This window comes from Phaseolus vulgaris, chromosome 9 (genome assembly GCF_051622355.1).
Source record: "Phaseolus vulgaris cultivar YP4 chromosome 9, ASM5162235v1, whole genome shotgun sequence".
Classification (NCBI taxonomy): Eukaryota; Viridiplantae; Streptophyta; class Magnoliopsida; order Fabales; family Fabaceae; genus Phaseolus; species Phaseolus vulgaris.
Window position 1 is genome coordinate 17,405,213 of NC_143506.1, and position 11,081 is coordinate 17,416,293.

The following is an 11,081-nucleotide window of genomic DNA, read 5'->3' on the forward strand; positions in this document are numbered from 1 at the left end:
ATATTAATTGACTACTGTTTCTCATATTCTTAATTAAAAAACTAAAGATATGATTATATGAAAGGAAAAAAAATAAGAGGGGGTTTGAAATGAATGTACTTAAAATTTCAATATATATACAAAAGATAAAAAATAAAAAATACATTAGTTAAATGTATAGTTTTAAGTTTTTATTTAATTATTATTATTAAGGTTAAGGACATTGTTTTGCTGTATGTAAGAGTGTCTTAGTAAATAATAAAGGGGAAAAAGTTTTGTATTGATTTTTGTTATGTTGGAAGAGGTGCCAGAGATGTTATTAATGGGGAGAAATTGCATGTTATATAACTGGCCCATCTTCTGTATTCATTTATATACATAAATTATTAATTGAAGGCTGACAGCATTTGGAGAAGTGTGTGATATGCTATTGGTGCCTGGAATGAATAAAAAAAATGATGATTCAAATACATTAGATAGGTTAAAAGTTCAAAAGTTAATTAAATGAAAATGAATGCTTCCATTTACCAATAATATACATTTATTTTTGTGTGTATTTTTATGCTTAGCCAAAATACATGTCTTACATGAAGATTTCATGAAGGTGCGAAAGAAGGAAAGCCAAAATGGTTGAATGGAAGTGAATAATGTCTTACATGAAGATTGAGAATGAAAAGAAAAATCAATTCAGACATTGAGAAGCATATAAATATTTGAGACATGTTAGCTTAAAAAAGGTTATTTATTAACAAAAAGTTATATATTAAAATGTTTTTTTTGTTTGTTTTATATACTTATAATTCTTATTTAATAAGTGATTTTTTATAAGTATTCTATCATGAAATTATAATTATTTAATTATTGTTATGGTTATATATATATATATATATATATATATAAACATATTAAGATACATAAAATGAAGGGCATAAAAATATGGTATGTATTCAAGAATACAAATCAAAGTCAATCTCTAATGAACTTTGCTATAATATTTGGGGATAGATTAGATACATAATCCTACAACAAAGAAAGTAAATGGAATTTTGAATATCTGGCAAAAAAACTATTTTACTTTAAGGAACTTGAGTAGAAGAGGATATGTGTGTGGCAAAAGGAAAATGAAGGTATAAAAAGTTACTGATATAAATAGTAAACACATATTAACCATCAAATAGAAATTAATTTTAGAAAATTAAAAATAGTTAGTTATTATAATCACTAAATTATAAATTATTTTAGAATTTTTTTTTATAAATTAGCTTTTATTATTGTTAAATAGTTTCTAAATTTGTATTTAATTAGCTAACAAGGTTTTATCTACCAATTATTTAGATTCTAAATTTGGTAGCAAAAACCTTGGTAGCTAATTAGATACCAATTTAAAAATCATTTAACAATAATATAAACTAATTTAGAAATCAAAACTTTTATAAGTTTTTAAAAAATATCTATAATTTAGTCATTATAACAACTAATTATTTTTTGTAAATTACTAGGAGGAACTAATAAGGATCAAAGCATACGACAAAAACACAATTTGATGTATGATGAAGGATTTTAATACTAAAAGAAAACCATAAGAAAGAAAAAGGGAAGAGACAATAGGGAGTGAGCTTGAAGGAAGTATATGAATTTAACATATTCTTGGACAGTTTAAAATTGTTTGACTGACTAAAAAAATGCATAAATAGTTTTAGAAACTACAAAAATTATTGGTATCTAAATTAGTTTACACTTTTGATAAATAGTGATAAATAGTTTTTAAATTGGTATTTATATAACTACCTAAGTTTTAGATACCAACTATTTAGATTCTAAAATTGGTATATAAAACCTTGGTATCTAATTAGATATCAATTTAGAAACTATTTATCAATAATATAAACTAATTTAGATATTAATAATTTTTTTAATCCTCTCTAAAATAGTATTTAATGTTGTTAATAGAAACTAATTACTTTTTTGTTTATAAAATTAGTTTTTAATGATTTTTTTTTAGTGTATGTTATAAAGGAGAAAATGAAAAGGCTTATAAAGGATTTGAAAGTTGAAAAAAAAATGTTTTTAAGAAATAAACAAGACAAAACAAACAATAATTAAGAAAATAAGAGACTTAATATGGAGATTAGAGAGAACTAAATTAAGTGAATCAGTCCAAATATAAAAAGATCAGGGTCTTGTCAAAGATGGTTTGACAATAACATCACATAGAAGAACAAAAATTTTATTTTTGGATGATAGTTGGAATGAGGCCAAATTAACTTACAGAAAAAAAATTTCTAAATTGTATAACAATTCCAATTTATAAACAAGCCACAATATAATAAATGGGTACATGGAATATCAGTATATAGGAATGAAAAATGACTTGGAGGAGGGGATTGTTTGAGTGAAAACTACCTTATATTTCCACATTTATGTAATATAAAAGATTTTTTCAAGAAAATAGGGCTAAGACACGTGGCATTGGAAAGGTGATGAATAAAAAATATATACAGTTAAATATACATACAAAATTGTGCAGAACAATATTTGTGGAGAAGATAATGATTTTTTTCCACTTGATATGGAAGATAAATGTCATTCTAAATGTAAAACATTTTGTATGGAGATTGGTGAGTGTGGCAACTAAGGATAACCTCAAATATTGAGGTGTACATGTACTATGCAAATTATGTGTATTATGTTTTAATATAAAAAAATAATTTAACATTTATTTTTTAAATATAGGATAGCTAAGTATCTATGCAATAAATGGATGAAATTAATAAAGATTACTCATAGTCAAACTAAACTATATATGTTAGGATTGAATTGTAACAAAAAAAAATGGCATGGATGATTATGTGGATGGCACTAATGAGAAACAAAACCTCACAAGTGAAGTTTTCATACTTAGATTAGTTTATATGCCAAAAAAATTACATTAAAAGCATAAAAAATAATTCTTAACAATATAGTGAAATACTTTAATACCTTTTAGAGGAAACCTAAACATTGCGAATAAATTTGGTATTACGGACACTAAAAAGTAGAATAATATTAACAAAGATAATCTTAGAGCCATATATATAGATAGAAGATATATGAAAACAAACACTCAACATGCTTGAATTTTATTTTATTTTTATCAGCAAAAAAAAAGGTAAATATGGATCACTTTAGGAATAATCTAACCATTATACATCTTGAATGCCTACCACTCAACTCTACAAACAAATACAACACCCCCTCACAACACAACAAATCAAACACCTGACCAATTAAAAATAAATCACTTGTTTTTAATCGAAAACATACATACATATCAGGGGATCAAGACATCAATCTGAAAAGAAAAAACAAGCTGAAGGAACTTTGGAGGTTACCTAAAATCATACCTTCAATTAAGCCACCATTTTATAAATTAAATAAATTTTTTGTTTCTAAAGTAGTTTCTATTATTAATAAAAATTTATAAAATAGTTTTTAAATTGGCATATAACCCTTAGCTACCAAAGTTTTATTTACTCGCTATTTTATATTATAAATTAGTGTCTATTAGTCTTTTAGAAATCAATTTAGAAACTATTTTATAATTTTTTATTAATAATAAAAACTATTTTATATAAAAAAAATAGTTTTTAAATTAGTATAATTTAGTTAATATAATGATTAATTTTTTTTTTCTAAATTTGGTTGTTATTCAATAATTTTCTTGTAGTATATATATATAAATTATTAAGACTAAATTTATTAAAATTAATTTAATTTAATATATAAATATTCATATATGTATTTAAAATTAATTTAATTTTAATATATACATATATTCGTATGTGTATTTAAAAGAATGGTGTTTGTCCTAAACCTCCTATTTAACTTGAACCTAGATTTTTTTGTTCTTTCTCGTTGTTGTATCTGATATTTAATTTTAATGCATTCAATTTATGTACACTCTATCACCTTTCTAATTTTCTAAAATTACTCTCTAAATTTATAAATTTTAAATTCAAAACATACAATTAAAAAATCAAAATTTCATTTAAAAAAATAAATCTAAAATACAAAAAATATATTTCAAAAAAAAAATCTTGAACACAAAATCTGAAATCTGAAAATACATCTTGAAAAAGAATTTCTGAAATTCAGAAATGTATTCCAAAAATATAAATCCTAAATATATTTCAGAAAAAAAAAATTAAATATTTTTTTTATTCACATCCTTCTTTTATTTAAGGTCATTTTCTTTAAAATAGCTGAAAAAACAAACATATGCAGGATCAAATTTACATGTTGCAGGAGAATTTGCCTTCAAATGATATACACGGCAAGGATTTAATATATTTTTGGTTTAAATTACTTAGCAATATAATTATCATAAGAAAATTTGTGAAAAAACAATATATGTATGCATACAAACATAAATAAGGATTACAAATTTGGATTAAATAATTTTATAATAGTTTGATAAAAAAAATTGTTTCATGTTCTTTTACCCTTTTCAAGTTTTCAATCTTTGTTATATGAATCTATTTAATTATTTAATAAAATTAAATACATGATAGTAAAAAGTAATAAAATTTAATAATAACTTGTTGGATGCACTTCTAATTTATTTAGTTTATTATATAAGTTATTAAAAAATTAACAACAATAATTTTGAATGTACTTTCAGTTTAATTATCATAAGAACTTTTGAAATTAAAAGCATGACCAGAATAAAAAATTTAAATTGATTCGTATAGAACCCACCTTTACATGCTTTTTAATTTAGTTATGAGATACTATTAAAAAATAATAATTTCATTAGTTGGCAATCAATCATGTGTCATTTTTTATGTTGATTATAACAACAGGACATATAGAAGCATGAAATTACATCATTTAAAATATTAATATAACCAGTTTTCAAAATTTTCATATCTTATTTTACTAGTTAATGTAGTTTTGTCTAAAATAATCAATATTAAAAGATGATTTCACACTAGTGGAATAACAATTCATTGTGGTCATAGTTTCTAAAGTAGTGCATGTGTATGCATATGATTTTGCAATTTTCAAGACTTTCCCTGATATAAGGAGTTGGTAAAGAAATTTCACAACTTCCCTTTGTTCAAAGTCTTCCTTTATTGCAAATTGGGTTAGTATACGTAAAAAAAGTCAAGAGTAAAAAAAATTGAGAAAAAATATCTATATTTATTTTTCATACATTCTTCTTTATTTTTTGGAGATTTGTGTTTATTTGGTATGAAATTTTGATATAAATTGGGGATTTGTCTTTATTTGGTTTGAAATTTTGATATAAAATGAGAATTTGTGTTTATTTGGTTTGAATTTTTTATATAACTCGGGAATTTGTGTTACGGATTGTAAATAGTTGAATCTGTTATACCAATTATAGGAGAAGAAAAAAGAGGTATATGCAAGGGAAGTGGTGAGTGAGAAAACTATTCATAAATTTTTATTCAATTTCTAAAAATAAAAATAAAAAATGAATGCGAGAAACCCACGGGCTAACCCTTATACGGGACCGAACAAAAAATTTAACCCGCATTCACTATGCGGGACGGACCAACCAAACTCACATTTTACAGATCAAGTGCAGGACAAACCTATGCGGGACAGACCGGTCTACTTTGTCATCCCTAAAACTATTCGTTCAGTATAGAAAAAAAAAATATTAAAAATTTCACATTAAATAAAGATAAGGAAATAATACCAAATCCCAAACGCAAACACTATGACATATAATTTGTTCACATTTCTAAGATTTACTCTAAGTATATAAAGTGATAAAGTGATAGATATATTTATTATTATGTTATAATTTCAGTTATTATAATTACGAGTTTATTTCAAAATCATCCTCACACTTGAGATGATAAAGAGGTTTGAAATTTGGAAAGTGTGTTGACTAATGTTATTGTACGTTTTCCGTCTGCGTTCTCCTTTCTTTTCTCATGTTTTTTTGCACTCAAAGTCTTCTTAACACAACTAATGTTTTTCTTCTTCAATTCTTTATAAATCAAGAACTGTTATAAAGAAAATGACTCGGTCTTGCATTACAATATGCATGAATCTTCCAAGTTTTTATCTCAGATACCAATTTCAAGGTGTTTTACATGCTCTCAGTAACTCCAAATACATGCATCAACTTCACCATATTATAATCTAATATATAATTAACTAAACTTTCTAATTCTTAATAATATAATCATATAGCCTTAATGTCTTTTTTTCTTCTCGTGCAATCATGCCATTTTTATTTTATAACAACAATTTTTTTTATCAATAAAAAATAAAAAATATTTAAGGATACTTCAATTTTTATAAAAAAAATTAACTATTACACATATACTTTAGCACACCAAACTTCACATAACCCTTATATCAACACATACTTTAAGATTTTCTTATTTAGCATATCGCATTTAGTGTAGTTTTTTTTTTAAATTACAAAAGATAAAAACTAAACCATTGTTCCTTAAATTTTAGAAACAGATCATTACAAGAAAATCATAAAATAGAAACCAATTTTTAAAACAAAAAATAATTAATTGTTATAATAACTAAATTAGAGACAATTTGAGATACTAAAAAAATTGATTTCTAAATTAGTTTCTATTCTTGTTAAATAGTTTCTAAATTGGTATCTAATTAGCGATCAAAGTTTTTGTTACCAAATTTAGAATCTAAATAATTGGTAGTTAAAACCTTGGTAGCTAATTAGATACCAATTTAAAAATTATTTAACAATAATAAAAACTAATTTAACAATTTTATAGTCTCTAAAATATATCTAATTTAGTCATTACAACAACTAATTATTTTTATATCTAAAATTGTTTTTATTTTCTGATTTTCCTATGTATCGTTTGTGTTAACATATGGGTTTTGGTCTAGTCCCCCCATATTTTTGTATTTTCTTTCTTTTTTCTTTTTTTAATAATATTTTTTTTCATGTGATGGCAGATGATTATTGTTTCTTGAAGTGTCAACTTAGCTGAGATGTCAAGTTGCATAATGATGCCTAACACAAAAACTTTATAAAAAAAATAATAAAAAAAAAATTACTTCATGATGATTTTCTTGGTAATTAGTAAAGTTAGGTTAACTAAGATTTGTTGCACTGAATTATTGATTACGTTATATGACAACCATAAAAAATAAAATAACAGATGATAAATCAATTAATATTAATGTTAAAAATAATTTCCCTTACTTCAAAAAATTCACTTAACATTAATCTTGTGAATCTTTTAACGTCTATTCTTAAAAACCAATATTAAATAAAGTGTTATTAAAAATATTAACTTTTAATATTGGTACTAAATTTAAACTGATATTAAATATAATTTTTAACATTAGTTCTATTTTATACTGGTATTAAGAAGTCTCAACTTCTAACAATAGTTAACATAATAATCAATATTTACGGTTTATTTCTTTTAAAATGAATTTTTTATTTTAGAGGTATCCCAAAAAGCATTAAATAAAAAAAAACAGTGTATTCTTTTATCAGAAAAAATAAATTAAAAAAAATGAATAATAAAAAAATGGTGCATGACTACAACATTTAGAAAAATACAAAATGCCTTATATATTTAATTTTAAAAAAAAATCATTCCTCTTAATGACAATTTTTTCATAGGAATAAATGGTTCGAAATTTTTTCAAACTGATAAAATTTGAAATACCATTAGTAGTGCGAGAATATAAGATCCAGAGTAGAGATTTGATTTTTGTCTTTTTTACACAAATCATGAGTATTTATTTTATATATATATATATATAGTAATTAGTATAATAAATCAAATATTGAACTCTTTAATAGTCTGTTTTTTTTTCTGTATAAAAGAATATTGTAGGAATCTTAGTTTAACTAGCTATTCTCCTCCACAGCCAATAAAAATTAAAGTACTAAATACATTAATGATAAGAGAAATTAAAGATATTAAAACTAATAAAAGTATTTGAAGAAAGGAATACAAGTAGGCCTCATTATAATTAGGGATAATTTAAACTGAGATGAGAAGTCAGATTCTTTATAACAATTAAAAAGAAAAACATTTTTTTTAAATAAAATAATTTTAAAATTATATTAACCAAATCACAATTATAAAATGGTGCATTTTATTATCCAGTTTGTAAAAAAATTAATAATTTTTTAGTGAAATAGTTGCAACCCAACTTAGCTGAAATTATAAAGGAAAATTATCTTCTATTATTATAAAATTCTTCTTTCATTTATTTGAGCATTGAAATTGTACACAATTATTCCATAGTTCAAGTCACAGCCCATTGTGCCATTATCAAACTTATTAGAGCTAACATGCAGATATATAGATAAAAAGATAAACTAAAAAATACATAAGATATATATATATGATTTCAAGTGCTAATGAAAGACAGAGAATCTGCAAACTTCTGGGCCTTAATCCCAATATACTCCTTCACAGTGACCTCACGAAAACGAGCAGCAGAGTTAAGATCCTTGGTTACTGAGGGAGACACCACATAATCTATGGGTGGAGAATAGAAATAAGCCATAGAATAACGTTTTCTGTTCTCATTCAGCATTACGCGATGAACTGGGCTGCAGAAGCGTCCATTGGACATGATGTGTAAGAAATCGCCTGTGTGAACGATGAGAGCTTCAGGGTGAGGCTGCACAGGGATCCACCCTTTTCCTTCCTTGAAGATCTGAAGACCACTCGATGGAGTTTGAACAATTGTGAACATAGAAGTGTCAGTGTGAGGAGCCAAACCCATGGCTCGGTTCGGTTCCGGACAACTTGGGTAGAAATTCAGCTGAAGAGCTCCACTTGTGTCACTTGCACCAATCCATTTCCTTTTTTCCTCACTAATCTTCAACACATCACACATCATCTCTGTTAGTCGCTTCGCTATAATCTGCATCTTCTTCTCATAATTCTCCATTCTATCACTACACAGTTTATTACTCCATGTATCAGTGTTTCTAACATGCAAGACATATTGAACTTGAAGAGCAGAAAATGCTGTTTGACAGTTGTGTATATTCTATGTTATGAGTTTGTCTTTATTAGCTCATGCAGTGTTAACTTTACTTGCAGAGTTGAAGTTTTCAAGACTTGTGTTAACTACTTGATTTTAGTGGAAAACGACCTATAACCTTAATTTTCGCAAGGAAGTACATAACCATGTGGTAGTTGGAACATAACTTATACAAGGACAAAAGAATTTCCTTTCACATATTATTTCAGGCACTTGACTTGTACTTTGATTCAAACTTCGAATTCATAATCTTCAACAACTTGAATCAAAGACTTCAACTAAAATCTTATTAACAGTGTTTTTCGACAGAATATGTTAGTGTGGACGTTGCATGGAAGTGTGTTGGTACTTACCAAAACCGTGCAAAATCACCAGGCCATATCTTTTCTGCATCGTGAGAGGGAGAACCAATGATAGTGAATCCTTCGTGCCACATGCACTTGGAGAAGAAAGGTGAAATCCTTGCGATGCCATAGCCAGTGGCACCACTGGGGGATCTAAGAGCCTTGAGCTTTTGTTCAGTAGGCAGTGAGAAGAGGCGTTGAACTTCTTCTTCAACACCTTGAGTAACACCTAAGGGTATGCCATGATTCTTCAAATGGAAGGCACCCCAGTTCTCACATGCAAGGCCTATGAGTTTCGTGGCATTGGGATCCATGAGGTCTATGACGGGTATAGACGATGATGCAGGATCATTGAATGAGAGATTCTCATCAATGGGTTGAGACCATGCGTGGGAATCTGGTAAACTCGGGTGTGAAGAAAAGTCTAAGGGGATGATATCACCAAGGTGGAGAGGGTTTGCTTTGTATGCTTCATTCAGAGCATTCATTTTTATTAAGCTAAAACTCCAAGCTATAGAGAGAATACAGATTAGAAAGATATACACACATACATATGTATATATACATATATGTATGTATATATAGGCACACCAAGTTGGCGGTGGAGACAAGTTTGGCTCTTCCTATTACAAAAGAGAAGACAAATTTGGATTCAGATTTAGAAAACTAATAATATTTTCAAAACTCCTATGTATGCACCTATTTACAATTTATCATAATAATATAATAATATCAACGAGTAATACTTTATTATAAGAGAGTTGTCAATTCTATATATATTATATATGTTTTTTTTCTTTATTATAACACAAAATTATATTTCATTTCTAGTAAAAAATTTAAACTATTTAATTTAAAATATAAAATGATTGTTAGTTTTCTTCAAACATTTGTTATTTGTTGTTATTATATTGATTATAGAATGATGTAGAGAGTACTTATTTTCAACTAATTAATAAAACAAAATCTCAAATTTTACACTACAATCTAAATTTAAACGAAAACATTATCTTTCCTTCAAAAGTGTGAATTGATATTCCATCACATTATTTTTAAAATTTTAATTCACACGTACACTTTTAAATAATTTTTGCATTATAATCTGTCATATTTTAATTAAATGCATAGTTTTAAGTGATTAAGTTAGAACAACCTTAGAACTATTATTCCTCATGTTCAATTGTGTACGTGGGTTAATGGATGATCAAATCTCACAAAAAAAATCATAAAATAAAAATAAATTTTAAAGAAAAAATATAATTAATTGTTATAGTAATTAAATTAGAAACTATTTTAAAAACTAAATCAATTTTTATTTTTAAATTAATTTTTATTATTGTTAAATAATTTCTATTTTACAATAATAAAAATTAATTAAAAAATTAAAAAAAATAGTTTTTAAAATAAGTTCTAATTTAGCTACAATTAATTATTTTGGTATTTATTTTTTTATATATTTAAGGAAGATTGAGTTAAAGTGGTACAGGTGGAAGAGGGGTGGGTATTAGAGTGATTGTGTGGAGTTTTGGTATTTATGAAAATATTGATGGAAATGACAAAGGAAGGAACAAAAGCATTGGGAAGAGGTTTTAGCATCTCAAAGTCTTAAACATTATAAAAATGAAGAGCCAATGTCCTGGATTTTCCTGTGCAATGTACAGAAAAAGCTAGAATTTTCAAATTCACTTATTATATTCTCATTTTATTCAAGGAATACAATAAAGAAAACAGAAACAA

General features: G+C 25.4%; 1 protein-coding gene across 1 annotated transcript; it reads right to left on the minus strand.

Moving 5' to 3' along the window:
- Positions 1-8,182: 8,182 nt before the first annotated feature.
- LOC137822909 (gibberellin 3-beta-dioxygenase 1) lies at positions 8,183-9,891 on the minus strand. Its single transcript, XM_068627934.2, has 2 exons — positions 9,354-9,891; positions 8,183-8,911 (listed from the first exon to the last, which is right to left on the minus strand). The coding sequence occupies exons 1-2, from the start codon at positions 9,830-9,832 to the stop codon at positions 8,356-8,358; spliced, it is 1,035 nt and encodes a 344-aa protein (XP_068484035.1). The 5' UTR covers positions 9,833-9,891; the 3' UTR covers positions 8,183-8,355.
- Between the last annotated feature and the right edge of the window lie 1,190 nt (positions 9,892-11,081).